This window comes from Lithobates pipiens, unplaced genomic scaffold, assembly GCF_037356315.1.
Source record: "Lithobates pipiens isolate NorthernLeopardFrog02 unplaced genomic scaffold, aLitPip1_a1.2 Scaffold_18, whole genome shotgun sequence".
Lineage (NCBI taxonomy): Eukaryota > Metazoa > Chordata > Amphibia > Anura > Ranidae > Lithobates > Lithobates pipiens.
Window position 1 is genome coordinate 623,739,479 of NW_027507758.1, and position 27,484 is coordinate 623,766,962.

The 27,484-nt window shown below is 49.0% G+C and overlaps 1 protein-coding gene across 2 annotated transcripts in view; it reads left to right on the forward strand.

Annotated features, from left to right (window-relative positions):
- Nucleotides 1-27,484, forward strand: part of LOC143989429 (uncharacterized) — a 40,323-nt gene that overhangs the window by 7,114 nt on the left and 5,725 nt on the right. The window contains exons 1-7 of one of the 2 annotated variants that reach the window (XM_077489555.1): nucleotides 74-286; nucleotides 20,018-20,146; nucleotides 20,418-20,552; nucleotides 20,639-20,762; nucleotides 20,879-20,976; nucleotides 21,055-21,252; nucleotides 21,353-21,479. In XM_077489555.1, the coding sequence (XP_077345681.1) occupies nucleotides 20,051-20,146; nucleotides 20,418-20,552; nucleotides 20,639-20,762; nucleotides 20,879-20,976; nucleotides 21,055-21,252; nucleotides 21,353-21,479 (778 nt within the window). In that variant the 5' untranslated portion in view covers nucleotides 74-286; nucleotides 20,018-20,050. Of the gene's footprint in view, nucleotides 1-73; nucleotides 287-20,017; nucleotides 20,147-20,417; nucleotides 20,553-20,638; nucleotides 20,763-20,878; nucleotides 20,977-21,054; nucleotides 21,253-21,352; nucleotides 21,480-27,484 lie in introns of those variants that run through there. The other variant, XM_077489556.1, reaches the window with a different exon arrangement.

A 27,484-nucleotide genomic window follows, 5' to 3' on the forward strand; every position in this document is an offset into this window, starting at 1 on the left:
CGCGCCCAAAATGGATTATTTATCACATGATCACATCACAAGGAAAAGTGCAACGTTTCGGGGGTCACGCATGACCCCTTGGTCAGGCATGGCTCCGTAGCATTGCACTATTTTGTTGATCCATGGAGTGCTGGCAAATATCTACGTCGCAGCAGTGGCGGGACTTTCTGTGTATGTGTAGAAGCGAAATTGATTTGCACGCGGGGTCCATGACATAACTCTAACGGTTTTTGTTTTGCAGATTCAAAAAAAGAAAAGCTGTACCTGACTGCGAAGGGAGTAACTGGTGAGTACATTGAACCCCCACTCTCTCCCCTTGAGATTCACAGATGCCCTGACTGCAAAAAAAAAAAAAAAAAACTGCTGCTCCTCTGAAAATCAATCCATGCAGGGCCGGGACAAGAAGTGGGCGAGAGGCGTGGTTGCCCTGGGCGCAATGGTTTACTTTAGGGATGGGGGCACATTCCTTCTGTTGCAAGGCTGAAAGGAGTAGTGACTGCTGCATGTAGGATCCACTAAGCTTGCCTGTCATGAACGGTGGAGGGGGCACATCTTTGCTCTGGCACTGGATGACTTGTCCTGGCACTGAATCCAGGCATTTAACAGGTGGTGACAAGGCCATGTGTTGCTTCCTTACCACCTAAGTGCTGCACCCACCACAACCATGTACATTGCAGGTAGGTTGCAGTGTAGGCCCTTTGATTTAAATGGGTCCCGTTCAGAGGGCAGCAGTGCCCGTCAAATGTAACGGGGGGTAACTTTTTTTTTTATGCAGCCACGGAACAAAGCACAATGTGTACCTTTTATGGTTGCCACCTCATCCCTTTAAACCCGAACACATATGAATTACACGGGTTCTGAGGCTGATTTAATGCAGATAAGGCACCAAGTGAGTTTAATTACCACCTTAATCGACCTCATAAGGACATTTTATAAAATTCAGTTGGCCACAGCAGTACGAGGCGGTGGATTGCCTTGCACTGCGTTGTGCTGGAAAAAAGTACTGCATGCGCCACTGAACCAGACATACCGGAGAAGACGTTCTGTCTTAGCATTTGATGGGACTGTGATGGAATAGCGGCCCAACACATTCCCACTGAATCAGTAGTGAACATATCCTAAAAAGGGAGCAGTAAAACCACAGATAAGCCTCGTGGTTTTTACTGCCCCTAACCACACATGTGAAGGAGTCCTGGATGAAAAAAACAGAACTGCAGAACCTTTTTAGTCTCTCCTCCCCTCTTAGTCTCTCTCTCTCTCTCCTCCCTTTTTAGTCTTCCCCTCTTTAGTCTCTCTCTCTCCTCCCCTTTTTAGTCTCTATCTCTCTTTTCTCCCCTCTTTAGTCTCTGTCCCTTCTCCCCTCTTTAGTCTCTGTCACTTTGCCCCTCTCCCCCTTCTTTAGTCTCTCTCCCTCCTTCCTCCTCCCCTTTAGTCTCTCTCTGTCCACCCATATCCCCCCCCATTCTCCCCTCTTCTCTTGCTCAACCTCCTCCCTTTAGTCTATAGATCTTCCCCTTCTCTCTTCCACTCTTCATCCCCCCTTTAGTCTCTCTCCCTCCACCCAATCCTCTCTCCCTCCCTCCTCTCTCCTCTCTCTCTCTCTCTCTCTCTCTCTCTCTCCCTCTCCCTCTCCCTCTCCCTCTCCCTCTCCTCTCTCCCTCTCTTCCCCTTCCCCCCCTCCCCCTCCTCTTCCCCCCTCCCCCTCCTCTTCCCTCCCCTCCTCTTCCCCCCTCCCCCCTCCCCTTCCCCCCTCCCCCCCTCCCCCTCCCCCCCCTCCTCTTCCCCCCCTCCCCCTCCTCTTCCCTCCCTCCCCCTCCTCTGCCCCTTCCCTCCCTCCCTCCTCCTCTGCCCCTTCCCTCCTCCCCCTCCTCTGCCCCTTCCCTCCCTCCCCCTCCTCTGCCCCTTCCCTCCCTCCCCCCTCCTCTTCCCCTTCCCTCCCTCCCCCTCCTCTTCCCCTTCCCTCCCTCCCCCCCTCCTCTTCCCCTTCCCTCCCTCCCCTCCTCTTCCCCTTCCCTCCCTCCCCCTCCTCTTCCCTTCCCCTCCACCCCCCTCCTCTCCCTCCCTCCCTCCTCTTCCCTCCCTCCCTCCCTCCTCTTCCCTCCCTCCCTCCCTCCTCTTCTCCCTCCCTCCTCTCCTCCCTCCTCTTCCCTCCCTCCTCTTCCCTCCCTCCTCTTCCCTCCCTCCCTTCCTCCTCTTCCCTCCCTCCCTTCCTCCTCTTCCCTCCCTCCCTTCCTCCTCTTTCCTCCTCCCTTCCTCCTCTTTTCCTCCCTCCCTCCTTCCTCTTCCCTCCCTCCCCCTCCTCCTCCCTCCCTCCCCCTCCCCCCTCCTCCTTCTCCTCCCTCCCTCCTTCCTCCTCCTCCCTCCCTCCTTCCTCCTCCTCTTCCCTCCTCCCTCCTCTTCCCTCCCTCCTTCCTCCTCCTCTTCCCTCCCTCCCTCCTTCCTCCTCCTCTTCCCTCCCTCCCTCCTTCCTCCTCCTCTTCCCTCCCTCCCTCCTTCCTCCTCCTCTTCCCTCCTCTTCCCTCCCTCCCTCCTCCTTCCTCCTCCTCTTCCCTCCCTCCTCCCTCCCTTCCTCCCTCCCTCCTCCTTCCTCCTCCTCTTCCCTCCCTCCTCCCTCCCTTCCTCCCTCCTCCCTCCCTTCCTCCCTCCCTCCTCCTCCCTCCTCCTCCTCCCTCCTCCTCCCTCCCTCCTCCTCCTCCTCTTCCCTTCCTCCCCCCCTCCCTCCCTTCCTCCTTCTCCTCTTCTCCTCTTCTCCTCCTCCTCTCTTCCCCCCTTTATTCCCCTTTAGTTTCTCTCCATCCACCCAATCCCCTCTCTCCCCCCCTTTGAGTCTCTTTCCCTACACCCCATCTCCACCACTCACTTTCTCTTTGCTCCCCTATTTCCCCCTTGCATTGTCAACTGCTGAACTCTATAAGCTGTGCTGCACATTGCATAACCACTTCCAGTCCAGGAATTTTTTGGCACTTTTTTTTGCATGTAGCCAGCGGTATTTTTAAAGCAGAGGCCCTAGAGAATAAATGGGTGGGTTTTTACATTTTTTTTATGTCACACGGTATTTGCGCAGCAGTTTTTCAAATGCTATTTTTTTTTTTAGGAAAAATTCACTTTTTTACATTTTAATGCCAAAAAACACAATACATACACCATTTATTTTGTAAAATATAAAAGATGATGTTATGCAGGATAAATAGATACCAAACGTGTCACACTTTAAAATTGTGCAAACCTATGAAGTGGCGACAAACGACATAAATTTTACTATCCACAGGCGCGCTTTAACCACTTCAGCCACGGAAGATTTGGCTGCTCAATGACCGGGCCGTTTTTTGCGATATGGCACTGCGTCGCTTTAACTGACAATTGCGCGGTCGCGCTACGCTGTACCCAAACAAAATTGACGTCCTCCTTTTCCCACAAATAGAGATTTCTTTTGGTGGTATTTGATCACCTCTGTGGCTTTTATTTTTTGAGCTATACACAAAAGAATAATAATAAAAAAAAAACACAATATCTTTTACTTTTTGCAATAATAAATATCCAAATTTATGGTAAAATAAATCACAATAAGTGCATATTTTTTTTAGTTTGTGCAAAAATTATAGCGCCTACAAAATAGAGGATGGATTTATGACATGTTTATTATTATTATTTTTTTTTACTAGTAATGGTGGTGATCTGCGATTTTTATCGGGACTGTGATATTGCGGCTGACAAATTGGATACTTTTGACACGTTTTGGGACCATTGACAATTATACGGACCATTGACAATTATACAGCGTTCAGTGCTATAAAAATGCACCGATTACTGTATAAATGTCACTGGTAGGGAAGGGGTTAACACTAAGGGGTGATGAAGGGGTTAACTGTGATCCCTAGGAGTGTTCTAACTGTGGGGGGGGGGGAGATGGGACTGTGTAGGAGGAGAGAGAGAGATCAGTGTTCATACTTAGTCACAAGCGATCGTAGGTGCCTGGCAGTCATCGTGCCCGCCGGGGGCACTCGCATTGGCTCCGTGCACACGCTTCGGGCGTGCGCACCTCTAGTGGCCAAAAGGAAAAGCGACGTAAGGTAACTTTGATTTGCCCAGCCGAGCCAATCTGCCTCAGTAAAACTGTGACGGCTGGTCCGGAAGTGGTTAAAAGCCTTTACAGGTTGCCACTTTAGATTTACAGAGGAGGTCTGGTGCTAGAATTAATGCCCATGGTCTGAGATCTGACATTGGCGGTGATACCTCACGTATCTCTTGGAGGGGATGATAAGTGACTATATACAAGATTTTAGTAATGAGAACGGTATCATTAGCAGTAATCAGCATGGATTCATGGAGAATCGTTCTTGCCAAACCAATTTACTAACCTTCTATGAGGAGGTGAGTTGCCAGCTAGATAAAGGAAGGCCGTAGACGTGGTGTATCTGGATTTTGCAAAAGCTTTTGACAGACTTCCCCATAAACGTTTACTGTACAAAATAAGGTCGGTTGGCATGGACCATAGGGTGAATACATGGATTGAAAACTGGCTACAAGGGCGAGTTCAGAGGGTGGTGATAAATGGGGAGTACTCGGAATGGTCAGGGGTGGGTAGTGGGGTCCCCAGGGTTCTGTGCTGGGACCTATCCTATTTATGTTGTTCATAAATGACCTGGAAGATGGGGTAAACAGTTCAATGTCTGTATTTGCGGACGATACTAAGCTAAGCAGGGCAATAACTTCTCCGCAGGATGTGGAAACCTTGCAAGAAGATCTGAAAAAATGAATGGGGTGGGCAACTACATGTCAAATGAGGTTTAATGTAGAAAAATGTAAAATAATGCATTTAGGTGGCAAAAATCTGAATGCAATCTATACACTGGGGGGAGAACCTCTGGTGGAATCTAGGATGGAAAAGGACCTGGGGGTCCTAGTAGATGATAGTCTCAGCAATGGCATGCAATGCCAAGCTGCTGCTAGCAAAGCAAACAGAATATTGGCATTAAAAAGGGGATCACCTCCAGAGATAAAACGATAATTCTCCCGCTCTGCAAGACTCTGGTCCGGCCGCACCTGGAGTATGCTGTCCAGTTCTGGGCACCAGTCCTCAGGAAGGATGTACTGGAAATGGAGCGAGTACAAAGAAGGGCAACAAAGCTAATAAAGGGTCTGGAGGATATTAGTTATGAGGAAAGGTTGAGGAAAGCACTGGACTTATTCTCTCTGGAGAAGAGACACTTGAGAGGGGATATGATTTCAATATACAAATACCGTACTGGTGACCCCACAATAGGGAGAAAACTTTTTTACGTAAATGAGTTTAACAAGACTCGCGGCCACTCATTAAAATTAAAAGAAAAGAGGTTTAACCTTAAACTACGTAGAGCAGGCATGTCCAAAGTCCGGCCCACGGGCCAATCGCGGCCCGTGGTCCAGTTTTGAACGGCCCGCCTGGTAATCTAAACATATATATCGTTTGTGGCCCCCGACGATCTCCCAGCGCCGGGGCCACAAAAGATATATCGTCTGGCTGCATTGGAGATAGGAGGCTGTACGAGCGCCATGCACACAGGAGTATTTCCTGTTTACACTGCAGCCTCTGTAATAGGAAGTCCCATCTCTGCCATTGGATGACTGTTCTGTCCATCAAAGGAGGCGGGACTTTCTCTTAAAGAGGCCGCTGTGAAAACAGGAGATTCTCCTGTTCTTTGGCGCTCGTCCAGCCCCCTCCATGTCCCCTCCAAGGCTGCACTGATGGCAATGGTAAGTACATTCCTGGCTAATAGTGAGTGAAATCCTGGCAATGGTGGCTGCATTCCTGGCAATAGTAAGTGAAATCCTGGCAATGGTGGCTGCATTTCTGGCAATAGTATGTGAAATCCTGGCAATGGTGGCTGCATTCCTGGCAATAGTAAGTGAAATCCTGGCTAATGGTGGCTGCATTCCTGGCAATAGTATGTGAAATCCTGGCTAATGGTGGCTGCATTCCTGGCAATGGTGGCTGCATTCCTGGCTAATAGTGAGTGAAATCCTGGCAATGGTGGCTGCATTCCTGGCAATAGTATGTGAAATCCTGGCAATGGTAGCTGCATTCCTGGCAATAGTGAGTGAAATCCTGGCAATGGTGGCTGCATTCCTGGCTAATAGTGAGTGAAATCCTGGCAATGGTGGCTGCATTCCTGGCAATAGTAAGTGAAATCCTGGCAATGGTGGCTGCATTTCTGGCAATAGTATGTGAAATCCTGGCAATTGTTGGCTGCATTCCTGGCAATAGTGAGTGAAATCCTGGCAATGGTGGCTGCATTCCTGGCAATAGTATGTGAAATCCTGGCAATGGTGGCTGCATTTCTGGCAATAGTATGTGAAATCCTGGCAATGGTGGCTGCATTCCTGGCAATAGTGAGTGAAATCCTGGCAATGGTGGCTGCATTCCTGGCAATAGTATGTGAAATCCTGGCAATGGTGGCTGCATTCCTGGCAATAGTATGTGAAATCCTGGCAATGGTGGGTGCATTCCTGGCAATAGTAAGTGAAATCCTGGCAATGGTGGCTGCATTCCTGGCTAATAGTGAGTGAAATCCTGGCAATGGTGGCTGCATTCCTGGCTAATAGTGAGTGAAATCCTGGCAATGGTGGCTGCATTCCTGGCTAATAGTGAGTGAAATCCTGGCAATGGTGGCTGCATTCCTGGCAATAGTATGTGAAATCCTGGCAATGGTGGCTGCATTCCTGGCAATAGTAAGTGAAATCCTGGCAATGGTGGCTGCATTCCTGGCAATAGTATGTGAAATCCTGGCAATAGTGGCTGCATTCCTGGCTAATAGTGAGTGAAATCCTGGCAATGGTGGCTGCATTCCTGGCAATAGTATGTGAAATCCTGGCAATGGTGGCTGCATTCCTGGCAATAGTAAGTGAAATCCTGGCAATGGTGGCTGCATTCCTGGCAATAGTATGTGAAATCCTGGCAATGGTGGCTGCATTCCTGGCTAATAGTGAGTGAAATCCTGGCAATGGTGGCTGCATTCCTGGCAATAGTGAGTGAAATCCTGGCAATGGTGGCTGCATTCCTGGCAATAGTGAGTGAAATCCTGGCTAATGGTGGCTGCATTCCTGGCTAATGGTGGCTGCATTCCTGGCTAATAGTGAGTGAAATCCTGGCTAATGGTGGCTGAAATCCTGGCTAATGGTGGCTGCATTCCTGGCTAATGGTGGCTGCATTCCTGGCTAATGGTGGCTGCATTCCTGGCAATGGTGGGTGCATTCCTGGCAATGGTGGGAGCGCAGATGGGCACTGACCCTTATTTTGCTTCAGAGTTTTTTATTTAAAATTTTAAGTTTTTTTTTCCTGAAACTTCCCTCTTATTCGCCAATAAATACGGTATATCCAAATAACACGCCCGAGCTCATCTCTTCAACACACACAGCCACAAAGGCAAGAGAATTCTTGTTGGGCCCTGTATTAGTGTTCGAACGAACACACTTAGACCGATTTTTAATGGTTCAAAGAATGTCAGGCAAAATGGTCGGCCCTCGTGCATGTTCACTTCATCAAATCTGGCCCTCTTTGAAAAAAGTTTGGACACCCCTGACGTAGAGGGTTCTTTACTGTAAGAGCGGCAAGGATGTGGAATTCCCTTCCAAAGGCGGTGGTCTCAGCAGGGAGCATCGATAGTTTCAAGAATCTATTAGATAAGCACCTGAACAACCGCAGCATACAGGGATATACAATGTAATACTGACATATAATCACACACATAGGTTGGACTTGAGTCTTTTTTTCAACCTCACCTACTATGTAACGTGTGGTACGATCGCTGTTTGTGAACATGCGGGACCGACATGTGCGAGGATGGGGACACTTTCATTTTTTTTTCAATTATTCATTTTTTTTACACTGTTACTTTATTTTTTAATCACTTTTATTGTTGCCACAAGGGGGAAGCTGTTCATCTTTCTCCAGTCGTCTGTCCAGGACAGCACAGGGGAGACAGGCAGGACACACAAATAGTTTAAAGGGCGGTCACCATGCCCCTTCCCCCAGTCTTTTGTGTTTCTTCTACCAGAGTAGAGGCTGGTAAAGGAGCTCTGTCACCCCTGAGCCTAGGAAGGCTGTCTAGAAGGGGGAGCCTGCACTACCTATGTAGGTACGATCGGCCCCTGGTCAGGCTGCAGTGGAAGTTGGTGCCAGCGCTTCTCCTCCAGAAAAAGCCCAGGGAGGGCTGGACGTCTGCCGTGTGGCTCTCCCAGCGGGGGGGGGGGGTTAATCCTCTGCCGGACCGGAAGCCAGTGGGTTTCCCGGCGAGAGCAGTGCGGGGGATGGGCGTGGGCCTAGAGCTCCGGCATTTGGAGCGCAGGAGGGGGCAGGGCTTTTGGCACCTCACTTCCAGTGTCCAGCGGAAAGCGAAGACCCAGGATCCCTGGCGGTTGATTTAAATGGCAGCCACAGGCTGCTGGTGGTCTGGAGCCTGGTCACAAGTGCAGCGCCGCGATGTTGCAGGAGGAGGACACATCCATGGAAGCGGCGCAGAGTGGTAGTGGTGCCGGCCCAGCTCAGGTAGGCAAACACGGGGGTGTTTTAGCCTACGGGGTGGGCGAGGGGGCCGGGGGGGGGGGTCCCTAGGTATCTCTCTCTCTTACATTGGATCCGGGCTTAGGGGACATGAGAATCCATATATGGCTGCTGGGGTAGCACTGTGGTGTCGGTGATGGTACACCCAGGAAAATAGGGTGTTTGGCAGCATAATTCCCCCCTTCTTTCCTTCTCCCTTTTCTCCTGTTCTAGACTCAGCCCAAAGAATCAGAGAGGTCGGGAGGGAAGAAGAGGTGCCCATCTTGCATGACCAGGTTTAAAGAGGGTTGGAATAAACCGCTCTGCAAGCCATGTATAAACAAACTAGTCTACAAAGAGGCAGTAGGGGCATGTAAAGACTTAATCTCGGGTGTGAAGAAGGAAATGAAGACAATAAAGTCAATGCTGTCAAGCCTTGAGACCCCAAAACAGCCAGTTGAAGTACCTATGGTTGCAGAGGAAGGTGGTGGAACGGAAGAGGAAGATTCGGATTCTTTGAGGAGCTGAGTAAAGCAGCCTCATCCAAAAGTATACTGCAACAAGAGACAAAATCACTGGTGGTGATCTATGAAATCCTGGAGATTAAGGAAGAACAGGTTTCTCTATTCTTACATGACCAAATGTACCAGACCCTGAAGGAAGACCAAGGCAGGGGTATTCCTGGTACACAATGCCTTATCAGAATCCATCAAAAAAGAGTGGGTGGAGCCTGAGAAAAAAGCATTTTTTTCCCAAAAGCTTTAAAAGGAGGTTCCCCTTTAATGAGGACCCCTCCTGCGTGTGGAACAAAGTTCCAAAGTTGGACGCAGAATTTTCACAATGCACTAAGTCAACTGACCTCGCGTTTGAGGACATGAGGGTCCTTAAGGAACCCACGGACAAAAGGATGGAGGTGTTACTAAAGAGGTCATGGGAAGTAGTCTAAGCTAACTTAAAGCCGGCAATGGCCACAACGGTAGTGGCCCGCAATTTGGAGGGCTGGTTAGACCAATTGCAGGCACATTTGGAAGGAGAGACTTCAAGGAAGGAAATCCTGGACTCGCTGCCTATGCTACAAAAGGCGGCAGGCTATATGGCAGACGCCACAGCAGAGTCTATAAAGCTTTCAGCTAAAGCTGCAGCCTTGGTTAACTCCTCTCACTAGGCTCTGTGACTGAAATCTTGGTCTGGGGATCCGGCCTGAAAAATAGGACTCTGTGGCATTCTGTTTGAGGGGGATCGTTCGGGAAGGACCTAGATAAGGTCTTAGACCAGACTGTGGATAAGATGGCTTTTCCGGTTAAAAGCAAAAAGGCCCCGGAAAAGGTTTTTTTTCGCCTTCAAAGGCCGCAGGGGCAGGCCCCTAAAACAACCACTAAAATACAGTGAGGGAGGCGGAAACAGAAGGGAGGCATCCTCTCTTCCTCTCCTAAAAAACCCTAATGATATGGTCCTGGTGGGAGGGAGATTGGAGTAGTTCCTCCCACAGTGGCAAAAATTACCCCCAATGGATTCATTTGGAGGATAATCAAGGAGGGGTACCGAATTCAGTTCATGGGTACTCTGCCCACAAGAACATTCGTAACCTCCCCTCCCAGGGATCCTCAGAATGCGGCAGCACTTCTATCTCAAATTGGCGACCTGATAGACCAGGGGGTGCTCATTCCAGTACCACAGCAAGAGACAAATCTGGGTTTCTATTCGCATGTTTTTGTGGTACAGAAACCATCGGGCAAATTCCGCCTAATTCTAAATGTAAAGTCTCTAAACAGGAGGGTGGTCTACAAAAAGTTATGGATGGAGACAATTTTTACGGCAAAGGCAATCTTCCCCTTAAATTGCTTTATGGCTTCCCTTGACCTGAGGGACGCATGTTTGCATATCCCAATCCACGAAGACTCGCATAAGTTTTTAAGGGTGGCGATTAAGTGGGGGAAGAGCGTCCGCCATGTCCAGTTCAGGGCTCTGCTGTTTGGCCTGCGCTCATCCCCCAGGATTTTCACGAAGGTCCTGGAAGAGGCACTAGGCCCCTGAGACTAAAGGGGATCTCAATCATCCCGTATTTAGATGACCTTTTATTTTTTGCTCCCGCCTTGCCTCTATTACAGAGGGATCTGCGGGTGGCCATTCCTTTTCTGGAATACTTGGGGGGTTGATAAACCAAGAAAAATAAAACCTGACCCCCGCACAGGACTTGCGTTACCTAGGCTACAGGGTGAATTTGGTGACACAGAAAGTCTATCTTACGGAGGAGAAGGTGGAAAAGTAAAGCTTACAGCAGCCTTTCTTCAAAACAATGGGGCGGTGTCCATCAGAATAGCCATGTCGGGCCTGGGTCTCTTGGTGGTAAGGATCCCAGCGGTTTCATGGGCAAGGGCCCATTTCAAGTGTCTCCGGGCTGGTATCCTAAAAAACTGGGATAGGGGATAACAATCACTGGACGAGACCTTCCACCTATTACCAAAGACCAAGAGGTCCTTGTGGTGTGGGGGGTGAGACGAGGAGAACCTCCTGCAGGGTCTTCAGTGGTCCTTTCCGGTGTCCACTCCAGTCCTTGGGGATGGGGGGGCCCATTGGGGGTCAAAAGTGGCCCAAGGGGTCTGTTCCAGAATAGAGTCCCAAATGTCAGCCAATTGGAGGGAGTTGCAGGCAATTTGGGAAGCCCTAAGGGCATTCACCAATGAATTGAGAGATCACCATGTACAGGTCCTTTTGGACAGAATAGTATCGGTCTCATATATCAACAAGCAGGGAGGAACATGGGTCCTTCCCTGATGTGGTTGGCAAAGGCCATTTTTGCCTGGGCTGAGATCAACCTGAGTTCAATCTCTGCAGACCACCTCAAGGGGGTGGACAACCGTCTGACTTTTTAAGTCGCCACCAGGTCTGCAAAGCAGAATGGTCTCTGAACAGGGACATTTTTCAGCTAATTGCAGGAAAATGGGGCCTTCCAGAGGTGGATTTATTCGCCAACAAGTTGAATGCCAAAGTCCCAATATACTTTTCATTAGAGAGGGACGAAGGGGAAAGATTCCTTGGCTCAGAAGTAGGCGTTTCGCCTATGCTATGCCTTTCCCCCGTTCAAAATGATTCCCCTGGTACTAAGGAAATTTACTCAAGAACACACAACAATGATTCTAGTGGTTCCATATTGGCCAAAGAGGGCCTGATTTTCCACGCTGCTGCACCTGGCAATGGAGCCTCCCCTCATGTTGCCTGAGAGAGAAGATCTGCTGTCACAGGTGCCAGTCCGTGTGCCAAAGTTAGAGTCTAAAGCTGTCGGCATGGTGTCTGAAGAAAGTCTACTGAAGGCTAATGGGCTTTTCAGACAAAGTGGTTAATAAATCCTTGCAGTAGAAAAAAGGTGACCCAAGCAATTTAATTTACATTTTGGAAGGTTTTTTATTCATGGTTAGACACCAGGAAGGTGTCAGCAGGTGTTCTGGTGTCTTGGTATTTTTACAAGATGGAGCGGACCAAGGGCTGGCCATCAGTACCTTTAAAGGTTCAAGTGGAAGCCCAGGAATTTGACAATTGTGTTGCAAGGGTGGACAAAACGTACAGCAGAGGAGGAGCTGTCCTTAAAGTGGGCTACTCTCAAGACGGCCTTTCTGGTTGTGATTTTGACAGCCAGACGCATTAGCGAACTGCAAGCACTTTCTATTAAAGAACCATTCCTGAAAATCTTTGAAGACAGGTTGGTAATGCGTACAGATCCGGGATTCTTGACAAAGGTGGCCTATAAATTTCATAGGGCCCAGGAGATTGTGGTGCCCTCCTTCTGTACTTCAACCTGTGCTAATGAAGAATTCCACCAACTGGACGTGAGGGCCTGTGTCTTGTGCTCTTCAAAGGGTGTCAAGCTTTGAAGCGCACAATCACCCGTTGGATCAAACAGGCAATTATGGAAGCTTACAAAACTCTGAAGAAAAAGTGCCCTTTTCCCCCCCGATGGCTCACTCTACATGGGCGCTGTCTGCTTCATGGGCGGAAAAAGCTGGGGTGACACCAGAACAAATCTGCCGAGCAGCAACATGGTCAAGCTACTTGATGTTCATTAAACCTTCTCTCAGAGCAAAATCAAGCATTTGGGAGGAAGGTCCTCCAGTTGGTAGTCCAGTCTAATCTGGTAAATTCTCTTTGATCCTCTCCTGTGCTGTCCTGGACAGACAACTGGAGAAAACCAGAGTTAGACTTACCGGTAAGTTTTTCTAGGAGTCATCCAGAACAGCGGGGAATCCCTCCCTATATGCTGTTATAACCTTGGACGAGTGTTTTTCTGTTGTTTCAAAAGCCGTTCCGGGGAAGTTCTTGATTGAAAGACCTGAGGAAGGGGGATGGTGGCCGCCCTTTAAAGGCTTAACTATTTGTGTTTCCTGCCTCCGGAGGTGGAGCCTGTCTCCCCTGTGCTGTCCTGGACGACTCCTTGAAACAGTTACCAGTAAGTCTACCTCTGGCTTTTATTCCGTTTGGTCTACTATGTAACCAGCGGGAGCTACCTAAAGTCACCGAAAACCATACCTAATTTCTGCTGCGAGGCTCTGCGCATGCCACGATTTGTTTTCTTCTGCCAGGAGTGCCAAGTTATGATCATACACACAGGCCAGTGCTTTCATAAAATGCCCTCGCCAAGGCAGCATGGCTACACAGTGCCACACCATTTGTTTCCATGGTGCAGGGTGCCAGACCAGGACCCACGGCATCATTTGTTATCTGTAAAGGGGAGACTATGTTGTGAAGAAGGGGAGACTGTTGTGATGTGGAAATGGGGGGAGGATTCTGTTGTGATATGGGGGGGTTCTTTTGTTATGGCAGGGGTTCCAATGGGATGGGGATGACACCGATTTTAAGGAGGCAATATAATAGGGAGAGTGTAATTTAACCACTTTCAGACCGGACCATTTTGCTGGTAAATGACCAGAGGTCTTTTTACACTTTGGCACTGCGCTGCTTTAACTGGTAGATGCGCGGTCATGCAATGTTGTACACAAACAAAATTTGCGTCCTTTTCTTCCCACAAATAGAGCTTTCTTTTGATGGTATTTGATTGCCTCTGTGATTTTTATTTTTTGCGATATAAACATAAAAAGACCGCAAATTTGGAAAAAAAAATGATATTTTCTACTTTTTGTTATTAGAAAAATCCAATAAACTCAATTTTAGTCATACATTTAGGCCAAAATGTATTCAGCCACATGTCTTTGGTAAAAAAAAAGTCAATAATTGTATATTTATTGGTTTGCGCAAAAGTTGTCACATCTACAAACTAAGGTACGTTTTCTGGAATTTACGCAGCTTTTAGTTTACGACTGCCTATCTCATTTCTTGAGGTGCTAAAATGGCAGGGCAGTACAAAACCCCCCCAAATGACCCCATTTTGGAAAGTAGACCCCCTAAGGAAATTGATAAGAGGCATGTTGAGCCCATTGAATATTTTATTTTTTTGCCTCAAGCGATTGAATAATGACAAAAAAATATATATATTTTTTTTTTTACACAAAGTTGTCACTAAATGATATATTGCTCACACATGCTATGGGCATATGTGAAATGACACCCCAAAATAAATTCTGCTGCTTCTCCTGAGTACGGGGATACCACATATGTGGGACTTTTTGGGAGCCTAGCCGCGTACGGGGCCCCGAAAACCAAGCACCGCCTTCAGGCTTTCTAAGGGCGTAAATTTTTGAGTTCACTTCTCACTACCTATTACAGTTTTGAAGGCCATAAAATGCCAAGATGGCACAAAACCCCCACAAATGACCCCATTTTAGAAAGTAGACACCCCAAGCTATTTGCTGAGAGGCATGTTGAGTTCATGGAATATTTTATATTTTGCCACAAGTTGCGGGAAAATTATAAACTTTTTTTTTTTTTTTTTTTTCACAAAGTTGTCACTAAATGATATATTGCTCATGCATGCCATGGGCATATGTGAAATGACACCCCAAAATAAATTCTGCTGCTTCTCCTGAGTACGGGGATACCACATATGTGGGACTTTTTGGGAGCCTAGCCGCGTACGGGGCCCCGAAAACCAAGCACCGCCTTCAGGCTTTCTAAGGGCGTTACAGTTTTGAAGGCCATAAAATGCCAAGATGGCACAAACCCCCCCAAATGACCCCATTTTGGAAAGTAGACACCCCTAAATTTAGGGGTACACTAGTGAGACTAGGTAATAAATGGCGGGTGCCCTGAAACTATAAAAAAATAACTAACCAACCAGCGTCACCTGTAACAGTTATATGGTGATCACTGGTGAAAGGGTTAACTAGGGGGCAATCAGGGGGCTTTATGCGGTAGTATATGGGGGTCCCTGGCGCTATAAAAAGCTGCGGCGAACCTAAATACCTACCTGCCTAACTAGCGTCACCTGTGACACTAATACAGCGTTCAGAAAAACGATCGCTTATTAGGCTGGGTTCACACTGGAGCGATGCGGGAACGCCACGAATCCGCGGCGGGTTCCCGCATCGCATGCCTCCCGGCAGCAGTTCACACTGCCCTATGCGAACTGCTGGGAGTGTCAGTGAAATGTTAATGACACCCCCAGATCAGTTCGCATATCGCAGTGCGATCTGCAAACTTGGATCGCATGGTGTGAACACCCATGCGATCCGATTCTGCTGCGGACCAAAAAAAGGGTCCCGTGCGAGTTTGCGGCGGGTGCGACACGAATTCAGCCATACTATCTGTATGGCTGAACTCGAATCGCACAGAGATCGGATGTGATTTGCACTGCAGTGCGGTGCGAATCACATTCGTTCTCATAAACCGCTGCAATGTGAACCCAGTCTTAGTGACACTGGCGACGGGGGGTGATCACTGGGTTAAACCTTTATTGGGGGGGTTAGGGGGGTACCTTAGAACTAAAGGGGGCTAACCCTAACTGCCCTAACAGTTATTACAGTCACAAATGACACCCGCCGGGTGATCAGGGGGTTAAACCTTTATTAGGTAATAAATGGCGGGTGCCCTGAAACTATAAAAAAATAACTAACCAACCAGCGTCACCTGTAACAGTTATATGGTGATCACTGGTGAAAGGGTTAACTAGGGGGCAATCAGGGGGCTTTATGCGGTAGTATATGGGGGTCCCTGGCGCTATAAAAAGCTGCGGCGAACCTAAATACCTACCTGCCTAACTAGCGTCACCTGTGACACTAATACGGCGATCAGAAAAATGATCGCTTATTAGGCTGGGTTCACACTGGAGCGATGCGGGAACGCCACAAATCCGCGGCGGGTTCCCGCATCGCATGCCTCCCGGCGGCAGTTCACACTGCCCTATGCGAACTGCTGGGAGTGTCAGTGAAATGTTAATGACACCCCCAGATCAGTTCGCATATCGCAGTGCGATCTGCAAACTCGGATCGCATGGTGTGAACACCCATGCGATCCGATTCTGCTGCGGGCCAAAAAAAGGGTCCCGTGCGAATTTGCGGCGGGTGCGGCGAATGGCTGAACTCGAATCGCACAGAGATCGGATGTGATTTGCACTGCAGTGCGGTGCGAATCACATTCGTTCTCATAAACCGCTGCAATGTGAACCCAGCCTTAGTGACACTGGCGACGGGGGGTGATCACGGGGTTAAACCTTTATTGGGGGGGGGGTTAGGGGGGTACATTAGAACTAAAGGGGGCTAACCCTAACTGCCCTAACAGTTATTACAGTCACAAATGACACCAATGCAAAAAAAAAAAAAAAAATGACATTGGTGTCACTGTGACTGGGGGGCAGGGGTAATTGGGGGGGTGATCGGGGGGGTGTGAGTGTGCCTGGCATGTTCTACTGTGTAGTGACGTGTTGGTGCAACTCACCGATCCTCTCTCCTCGGTGTCAGAACGAAAAATACCGACACGGAGGAGAGAATACATCACTTCCTCTCCTGTGTTTACATTACAGGAGAGGAAGTGATGTCACGAACGATTCCTATTCGTCGGGAGCGATCGCGAGGGGGTGGCCATGAACGAATGGCCGCCCCCTCGTCCGGGATCGCTCCCGCACGAATACCGACCGCCGCAGGCACCGAGCGGGGACCCAATCGGGCCCCCGACCCGCGGGAAGGCAGGGACGTACATGTACGCCCATATGCCTGCCCGTGCCATGCTGTCGACGGTCGGGAAGTGGTTAAAGGTGGCTGAAGTGATGGGTGGAATCTGATGTGAAGGGGGAACTTCCCCATGTGATGCCAAGGAGTGAGTGACATCATCTAGTGCAGATGTCAGTGTCCTTCAGCCCTATTAATACAGTTGAGGACTGGAAAGTCTTGGGATTTTTCATACTTTAAAGGGTACCATGAATAAAAATAAAAGGGAGAAATGCTGGCCTGGCCTCATCACAGACTGACCCCCCCCCATCACAGACTGACCCCCCCATCACAGACTGACCCCCCCCATCACAGACTGACCCCCCCATCACAGACTGACCCCCCCACCACAGACTGACCCCCCATCATAGAATGACCCCCCCCATCATAGACTGGCCCCCAATCATAGACTGTTCCCCCATTGCAGACCGACCCCCCCATCACACACTGACCCGCCCATCACAGACTGACCCGCCCATCACATACTGACCCATCCAATCACAGACTGCTCCCCTCCAATCACAGACGGGCCCCTCCAATCACAGACGGGCCCCTCCAATCACAGACGGGCCCCTCCAATCACAGACGGGCCCCTCCAATCACAGACGGGCCCCTCCAATCACAGACGGGCCCCTCCAATCACAGACGGGCCCCTCCAATCACAGACGGGCCCCTCCAATCACAGACGGGCCCCTCCAATCCACACACTGCTCCCCCCATCACACACTGCTCCCCCCATCACACACTGCTCCCCCCATCACACACTGCTCCCCCCATCACACACTGCTCCCCCCATCACACACTGCTCCCCCCATCACACACTGCTCCCCCCATCACACACTGCTCCCCCCATCACACACTGACCCAACCCATCACACACTGCTCCCCCCCAATCATAGACTGCCCCCCCATTACAGACTGACTCCCCCCATTACAGACTGACTCCCCCCATTACAGACTGACCCCCCCCATTACAGACTGACCCTCCATCACAGACCACCCCTCAGTAGTAGACTCCTGTTCTCATAACAGCACCAGCACGCCATCCTCCCCACAGAGCCCTACCTTATTTACACAAGACAGAAAGCACGGCAGCCCAGGACAAAGGACGGGACTTTTCTCAATAAAGGTGAGTGATTGATTGCTGGGTCCGCCCCACTGCGTAGCAACCAATCACCTGCTTCTTAACCTAAAAAATGTCCTGCCCTTTGTCCAGATCGACTGCGCTTCTCATCTTGTGTGAATAAGACAGGCAGATGGGGGGGGGGGGAGGCAGTGCATTGATCTTACCGAAGAGACAGACCCACGTGCGGTGCGCCTGCCATGCTGTGAACATAGCAGTGGGCAGGTAGGCAAGCTGGCGGTGGGGAGAGGATACGCAGGCAACTATCTGGCGAGGCTGCGTCCAGGTAGTATAGCTACTGGGGCCAGAACCAGACCGCGGTCCGCCATTTAGTGATGCCTGATCTAGAATGACCTTACATTGACCTCACAGCAAACAGGTCAAAGGAAGGATCGTATTTATTAGAGGTGCGCCGAATTAAAATTTTGGTACCGAAAATTCAGGCAGGATGCACTTAGCCGAAAATGACAGTTTTTAAAAAATATTTATATTTTTATATACAATTGTATTATATTAAACTTTTTAATTAATATTATCAATTTAAATTAATATGAATTTATTGTTGGCCATTATTGGTACCTTTTTAGAGGAAGAAAAGCTCAAGATAAAAAGCAGTCTGCAGTCTCTGACCATCTCTTGTATCATGTCTGCAATCTCTGGCCATCTCTTGTATCATGTCTGCAATCTCTGAACATCTCTTGTACCCCTGTCTGCAATCTCTGACCATCTCTTGTACCCCTGTCTGCAATCTCTGACCATCTCTTGTACCCCTGTCTGCAATCTCTGACCAACTCTTGTATCATGTATGCAATCTCTGACCATCTCTTGTACCCCTGTCTGCAATCTCTGACCATCTCTTGTATCATGTCTGCAGTCTCTGACCATCTCTTGTATCATGTCTGCAGTCTCTGACCATCTCTTGTACCCCTGTCTGCAATCTCTAACCATCTCTTGTACCATGTCTGCAATCTCTGACCATCTCTTGTATCTTGTCTGTAATCTCTTACCTTAACTTAACACATTGCTAATAGTATTATCAAAATTTCCATTTGGTGCACCTCTACCAGACATAGTAAGGAAAAATAAAGACTGCAGACATGATACAAGAGATTGTTGGCCATTATTGGTACCCTTTAGAGCAAGAAAGGCTCAAGACTGCAGTCTGCAGTCTCTGACCAACTCTTGTATTATGTATGCAATCTCTGACCATCTCTTGTACCCCTGTCTGCAATCTCTGACCATCTCTTGTATCATGTCTGCAGTCTCTGACCATCTCTTATATCATGTCTGCAATCTGTTAACTTAACACATTGCTAATAGTATTATCAAAATTTCTATTTGGTGCACCTCTAGCAGACATAGTACAGGAAATGGTCAGAGACTGCAGACATGATACAAGAAATCAGATGCAGCCTCGCCAGGGTCCATCAGATGCAGCCTCACCAGGGTCCATCAGATGCAGCCTCGCCAGGGTCCATCAGATGCAGCCTCGCCAGTGTCCATCAGATGCAGCCTCGCCAGTGTCCATCAGATGCAGCCTCGCCAGTTTCCATGAGATGCAGCCTCACCAGGGTCCATCAGATGCAGCCTCGCCAGTGTCCATCAGATGCAGCCTCGCCAGTGTCCATGAGATGCAGCCTCGCCAGTGTCCATGAGATGCAGCCTCGCCAGTGTCCATGAGATGCAGCCTCGCCAGTGTCCATGAGATGCAGCCTCGCCAGTGTCCATGAGATGCAGCCGCGCCAGTGTCCATGAGATGCAGCCGCGCCAGTGTCCATGAGATGCAGCCGCGCCAGTGTCCATGAGATGCAGCCTCGCCAGTGCCACGATCAGCGCTGCGATCTCCTGCTGTGTCACAGAGCTGGATTTGAATTGCCGGGGCTTGGCGACCGTAGTAACAGTAAAAAGTCCTGCCTCCTATGATACACGTCACACTGATTAAATTTCCTGCCATTGGATCACAGGAGGCAGGACTTTGTTACAGCAACTGCCACAAAACTCAGCTCTGTGACACAGCAGGAGATCGCCGCAGATCTAAAACTAATCAAAACCAGTTCAGAAAACAAACAAACCCAACAGAGAAAATGGAATTTCTGATCTGGAAGGCTGAGAGAGTTCTGGGCTCATGAAAATTTAGCAAAAACGAAACCGTTCAAACTAAATGTGTTGCCATGGGGGCAGTAGTCCTTAAATGTACAGCAACCCTCCTATTACCCCCCTCACATCCACATCCTATTACTGTGTGACCAACACCATCCAAATAATTCTTACTTTCATTTCCCAAAGTTATCCGTCTGCAAGGAGACCTGTATAGATCAAATGACAGCACCAATGAGGATGGAGGAGGACCGGAGTCACATGACTGAGAAGATACTAAACCTCACCCTGGAGATCATCTACCTGCTGACCGGAGAGGTGAGGAGGGTTCTGGGAGGTCACATGACATCACTCTTATCTCTATTAATTAGCTTTTTCCAATTCATGTTATTGTGTATATAAATTTATTGTTAGTGGTGATTTATGTTGTGTTTTGCTTTGTTCTTCATTGAGTATGATTGTATCTTATTAATTCTACTTTGGGAAATAATAAAGTCTTCTGAATCTGCATAATAAAACACAAACCTGACTGGAGAGGTGAAAAGAACTCTGAGAATGTGAGTTAATTATTACTATTTTTCTTGAATAGCGTTTTCCTCATGTGAAGTCTGGGAATCATATGACCATCACAGTGCCCCTACGTCACTCCATGTTAGTCAAGAAAAACAGCAAACAGAAGATTCTGGAAGTCACCAAGAAGATGATGGAGCTGCTGACAGGAGAGGTGAGCAGTGCTGGGAATTCTGGGACATTATCCAGTAGCAGACAAGGGATGTGTCTGGATGGTGACTGTATCATTGTGTGTGTCAGGTTCCTATAAGGTGTCAGGATGTCACTGTCTATTTCTCCATGGAGGAGTGGGAGTATTTAGAAGGACACAAGGATCTCTACAAGGACGTCATGATGGACAATCAGCCGCCCCTCACATCACCGGGTAAGAGGAGACTTTATTGTAAAGGAGAGAGCAGTACGGAGGCTCCACCTAGATCCCCCATCATCTGATAAACACATAGAAACAATGTATTCAGTCAGTGTGTGTGTTTCCTACAGATGGATCCAGTAATGGGAACCCACCAGAGAGATGTCCCCGTCCTCTGTATTCCCGGGATTCCACACAGGAAGGTCACACCATCCCTCACCATCATCAGGTAGATGATGAACAATTATTGGTAGTTCTGATTTATACACAAGTGTTTGTTAGAATGAATGTTTTTGATATCTTTCAGAGTGGAATCCTCTGGAATGATAATATTGTTATTAAAGAAGAGTATAAAGAGGAGGATGAGGAGTATGGAGTGATGGAGGAGTTTTCAGAAGGACACAAAGATATGATGGCGCCACTAAATACCAGAAACCCACCAGAGAGATGTCCCCGTCCTCTGTATTCCACACAGGAACGTCGCACCATCCCTCACCATTACAAGGTTGGTGGGACAGAGCATCTAGAACATGGACCCATAGAAACGATGCATGGATTTTGTTTGTGATCAGAAGATTAACTTTTCTATAATTTTCTTGGTTAAGGGTGAAGATCTGATCGATATAAAAGTTGAGGTTAAAGCGGAAGAAGAAGAGGAGATGTATGTGAGGGATGATCAGCAGTCTATGGAGGAGGATGGAATAACGAGGACATTTACAGAGATCAGCACAGGTGGGTCATTACCACTAAATACATTCCTCCACTCATACTGCTCACTGATTGGTCCAGAGTAGGGCAAGGACTGGGTGATATCAGTCTGTAATCCCCTGGTCACTTTCCTGAGCTGTGTTCCCCGTCCCGTATTTCTCTTTCTTCAATGTGCTGTAGACACAATTTATGTATCTAGACTGGATTTATGGAGATTCTGGCGTTCAGTTGGCAGCAAAATCTAAATTTTCATCATAGTTATTGCTCAACCAAGGCTCCTGGTGCACGTGCCTGAGCCTAGCAAGACCTCTGCCAGAACAATTCTCCCAGGACTACTTGCTCTGATGTTTGCTGGCTGTGTCGGGTGGAGGGATATGTCTGTATAGTCTCAGACCCAAGTCACTGAGTGCAGTCTCAGGAGATGGGAGGCAGCGGTGTGGGATCTCTGCAACTTTTCTCCAGAATGTCATGACCCCTTATAAATAGGTAGTGATGGACGAACTTCAGGCGGGACATTTTGCGAACCGCGAACGCGGCCAAAAGTTTGGCGAACCGCAAAGTTCGCGGTGGGCCCCATTGACTTTAATGGCAGGTGAACCTTAAAAACCTACAGGTCATATTTTCAGCCACAAAATACTTACTAGATGTGCACACACAGTCCCACAACATGGACACCGACATAACAAAAGTATTAGGTGAATCTGGGATCGACAACGACAAGCATTCTTTTTTTATCTGTGAAATTTTGACAATTCAGGAGCGCATGAAGGCCATGGAGGAGAGGAAAGGTCAGGGCAGGCTATGAAGATGGTGCAGGAGATGATCACCCGAACCGTGATAAAGAACACTGACACCAGCACAGTGATAGAGAGCACTGACACCAGCAACGAGCTAGAGAGCACTGACACCACACCAGTACCGTGATAGAGAGCACTGACACCAGCACCGTGATTGAGAGCACTGACACCAGCACCGTGATAGAGAGCACTGAGACCACACCAGCACCGTGATAGAGAGCACTGAGACCACACCAGCACCGAGATAGAGAGCACTGACACCAGCACAGAGTTAGAGAGCACTGACACCACACCAGCACCGTGATGGAGAGCACTGAGACCACACCAGCACAGAGATAGAGAGCACTGACACCAGCACCGAGATAGAGAGCACTGACACCAGCACCGAGTTAGAGAGCACTGACACCACACCAGCACCGTGATAGAGAGCACTGAGACCACACCAGCACCGAGATAGAGAGCACTGATACCAGCACCGAGATAGAGAGCACTGACACCACACCAGTACCGTGATAGAGAGCACTGAGACCACACCAGCACCGAGATAGAGAGCACTGAGACCACACCAGCACCGAGATAGAGAGCACTGACACCAGCACCATGATAGAGAGCACTGACACAGCACTGTGATAGAGAGCACTGACACCAGCACCGTGATAGAGAGCACTGACACCAGCACCGAGATAGAGAGCACTGACACCACACCAGTACCGTGATAAGAGAGCACTGAGACCACACCAGCACCGAGATAGAGAGCACTGAGACCACACCAGCACCGAGATAGAGAGCACTGACACCACACCAGCACCGTGATAGAGAGCACTGACACCAGCACCGTGATAGAGAGCACTGACACCAGCACCGTGATAGAGAGCACTGACACCAGCACCGAGATAGAGAGCACTGAGAGCAGCACTGATACCAGCAACTCGCTGTGGGACCCAAAAATATGACACCGCTCAACCTTTTCAAACTGGAGGGTACGGGCATATAGTACGGTGTGCTTTTTTTGTAAAAGGAAGTGAGCCAAATGTAGAAAAAAGGTCAGTGTGCTCGATTAAATAAATCGTTTATAGAGTTATGCATATATATGGTTTACTGGTCACATGTGTTGAATTCCTCTGAGATCCATGCCTCATTCATTTTTATAAATGTCAGGTAGTCAACACTGTCGTGAGCTAGGCGAGTACGCTTATCGGTCACGATCCCCCCTGCTGCGCTGAACGTCCTTTCGGACTGGACGAGGGGCAAGCCAACAGTTCCATTGCAAATTGGGCAAGCTCTGGCCAGAGGTCAAGCCTGCCCACCCAGTAGTCCAGGGGTTCATCACTCCTCAGAGTGTCCACATCGGCCGTTAACCCGATGTAGTCGGACACCTGTCGGTCTAGGCGTTCGCTGATGCTGGATCCAGATGACACCTGTCGATGGGTCCGCTGAAAGAATGACCTCATATCAGAAGTCACCAACACATCTTCAAACCGCCCTATTCTTGCAGGCGCTGTTGGATTGGTACCCGCAACTCTTTCTCTGGGGGTGGGAATTCCTCCTCTGCCAGCGCACGCAAAAGCAGAATGCAGCAGTTGTCGAAGCAAGGCCTGGAAGTGCTGCATTCTGACAGCCCTCTGCGACGGCGGTAACGTTTCCGCCATTTTGTGTTTGTACCGGGGGTCTAAGTACGTTGCCACCCAGTACTGGTCCTTGACCCTTATGCTTTTTATAGTTCCTGTTAAAACACTGGAGCATGAAGGCCCCCATTTGCACTAAACTGGAAGTGGTGTGGTGGCCTGGCTCCTGCTCATCATCCAGGATAATGTCGTCCTCCTCGTTCTCCTCTCCCCATCCATGCACAACAACAGGGATCCCAGAAAGGTTTAAAGCATGCTCTTCTTGCTCCTCCTCATCTGCCCCGGCACCATCCTCCTCTGACTCCTCTTCAGACTCCTGTTGTTGACTTGTCTCAGATAGAGTAGCCACCCCGGGAATTCATCCAGCATTGTGACTTCCTCATCTTCCTGCTCCTGCTCCTCCATGGCTTGATCAATGACATGACGCAATGCACGCTCCATTAAGAAGACATAAGGTATGATGTCACTGATGGCACCATGGCTGCGACTGACCAGTTTGGTGATCTCATCAAATGGCCGCAGAAGTCTGCATGCGTCCTGCATGAGCAGCCACTGACGCTGTGAAAAAAAACAAGCTCCCAGAACCTGTTCTGCCGCAGAGTTCGTACAGGTAGTCGTTAACTGCACGTTTCTGCCGGAGCAGCCTATCAAGCATATAGAAGGTTGAGTTCCATCGCGTCGGGCAATCGCAAATAAGACGCCTGACCGGCAGATTGTGTCGCCGCTGAATGTCAGCAAGGCGAGCCATGGCCGTGTAAGATCTTCTGAAATGGGCCGAGATTTTCCTTGCCTGCCGCAAGATGTCCTGGACCCCAGGGTATTTGACAAAGAATCGCTGCACGACCAAGTTTAAAACGTGTGCCATGCAGAGCACGTGCGTAATTTTGCCCTGTTTCAGTGCGCTAAGCAGATTGGCACCATTGTCACACACCACTTTACCAACTGTCAAATTGAGCGGTGTTAGCCACTGATCTGCCTGTGAACACAAAGCTGAAAGGAGTGCAGGGCCAGTGTGGCTCTTAGCTTCCAGGCACAACAGACGCAGCACAGCATGGCAATGTCTCACCTGGCATGTCGAATAGGTTCTGGGGAGCTTGGGCGGCACAGCGGAAGAGACGCTAGCAGTAGAAAAGGAGGAGTCAGCCAAGGAGGAGAGGGAGGAGGATGGAGTAGGAGGAGGAGAAGAGGAGCCAGGCCTGCATGCAATCCGTGGTGGTAAAACCAAATCTACACGGGTGCCACGGGTTACATGCTTGACGGCCCTCAGAAGGTTTACCCAGTGGGCAGTAAAAGTGATATACCTTCCCTGCCCATGTTTGCTAGACCACGTGTCTGTGGTCAGATGTATCTTGGCACCGACACTGTGTGCCAGAGATACATTCACTTGCCGCTGAACATGGCCATATAGCTCTGGGATGCCCTTCTGTGAGAAATACTTCCTTCCTGGGACCTTCCATTGTGGTGTTCCAATGGCCACAAATTTTTGAAAGGCCTCCGAGTCCACCAGTTTATTTAGCAGAAGTTGGCGGGCTATCAGTTCTGACAAGCCAGCCGTCAACCGTTGGGCAAGAGGGTTATCCGGCGTCATCATTTTTTTACGCTTGAACATTTGGCCCACGGAAGCCTGCCTTTTTCCAGAAAAACGTGAGCTTGGCGTGATGGAAGGTGGAGTGGAGGACAATTGTGAGGAGAGAGGAGAAGGAGAAGTAGAAAACGAGGCTGGAAGATGAGAGCCTGGAGTGTGGCTTTGTGGCTTCCGTTGCTCCCACTGGGCTCGGTGATGGCTGCTCATGTGCCTTCTTAAGGCGGTCGTCCCTAGGTGAGTGTTAGGCTTACCGCGACTAATGCATTGACTGCAAAGATTGCAGATGGCAACGCTATTGTCAGCAGCGGACACGTTAAAAAAAAGCCCACACTGCGGAGCCATGTGCCGGCGTCCTGGGAGTGCCAGATGTGACCGTACATGGTTGATGCCTCGCTCCTGATACATTAGCAGTCTGCTTTGTCCCTCCTGTGCAATGCAAGTTATTCCTGCTTCTCCTCCCTATCTGCTGGTCCATATCTCCCTCTGAACTCCCCTCCTCTTCCTCTCTTGTGGGCACCCACGTGACATCACTAGACACGTCATCATCAACGTCACCTTCCCCACCGCTATAAGTAGAGATCTCAGAGTAGGCAGCTACAGCGGGGACCAACCTCCTCCTTGGGCTGATCTGGGTACTGTCGTCAGACTGCTGAGTGGCGGTTGTTGCTACCTCCTCTTCCTGATCCAATACCAAGAGTGGCTGCTTATCGGAAATGTCTTGTGATGGATCGGAAAATAATTCCTGTGACTCAAGCGGAAGGTATGTGGTGGTGGTGTTGGTGGTAGTGTCTTTGGGGGTGCACACAGCAGAGCATGAAGAGGGTGCAGAGCGAGAGGATGAGGAGGGTGCAGAAGAGTAAGGCTGAGTGAGCCACTCAACAAAGTCTGATGCATCCTTTGACATAATCGCACGCACCTTTTGCAATTTGCCACTTTGGCTCAAGTCTGTTGCTCCTGCCCTACCCCTACCACCCCTACGGAAGGGCCTGCCTCTTCCTCTACCTGCCATTTTTTAAATGACCCTGTGACAAATGTCTCTTGAAGTGCAGTATGTATGTGGAAGAAGGTATATAACACCCCGCTTTAATCTGTCGTTTTTGGGGGCCACTGGTCTATCACACCAGTTATAATACTTTTTTTTGATTGCGTTTGTCACTCTTTGTAGTATCACTGCAGAACCACTCAGCAGTCACAATGCTGCACAGTGGAAATGCACTATATTATGCTTTCTATATGTGCAAGTATTTCATACGTGTATTACACAACTATATACTGCACATCAAATAGTACACCTATACCAGTCCTTAAAAGGACCTTTGTGGACCTAGTAGCTAGTGATTTGCAGACTGTCCCTCAATCCCTACACTGATAAACGACAGCTGCAGAATCGGGCAGCAAGCAGCAGCACAGCAGTCAGCAGCAGTGCACCACAACCCTATATATTGTACACCTATACCAGTCCTTAAAAGGACCTTTGTGGACCTAGTAGCTAGTGATTTGCAGACTGTCCCTCAGTCCCTACACTGACAAAAGACAGCTGCAGAATCAGTCAGCAGTGCACTCAGCAATCACCAGCACAGCAGTGCACCAGAACCCTATATACTGTACACCTATACCAGTCCTTAAAAGGACTTTTATGGACCTAATAGCTAGTGATTTGTGTCACTACAGTCTCTCCCTGCTCCACACAGCAACCTCTCCCTACACTGACATAAGACAGAATGTAAAATGGCCGCCAGATCAGGTCTATTTATAAGGTAGGGGGAATGTCAAATTGTCCATGTGCTGAAATGTCTCAATTGGCTGTCCTGTACCCCATGATGGATGTGTCATCATGGGTCAAAGTTCTTTCACAATGTAAACGCATATGTCTGCCGGGCGAACAGCGCCAGAAGTCCGCCGGTTTGGCGAATCGCAAAATTTGCCACGAACCGCAAGGCCATCTCTATAAATAAGTAAGTGGGGAGATCATAACATTCTGGTGAGCCTTTACATAACATTCTGGTGAGCCTTTACATATTC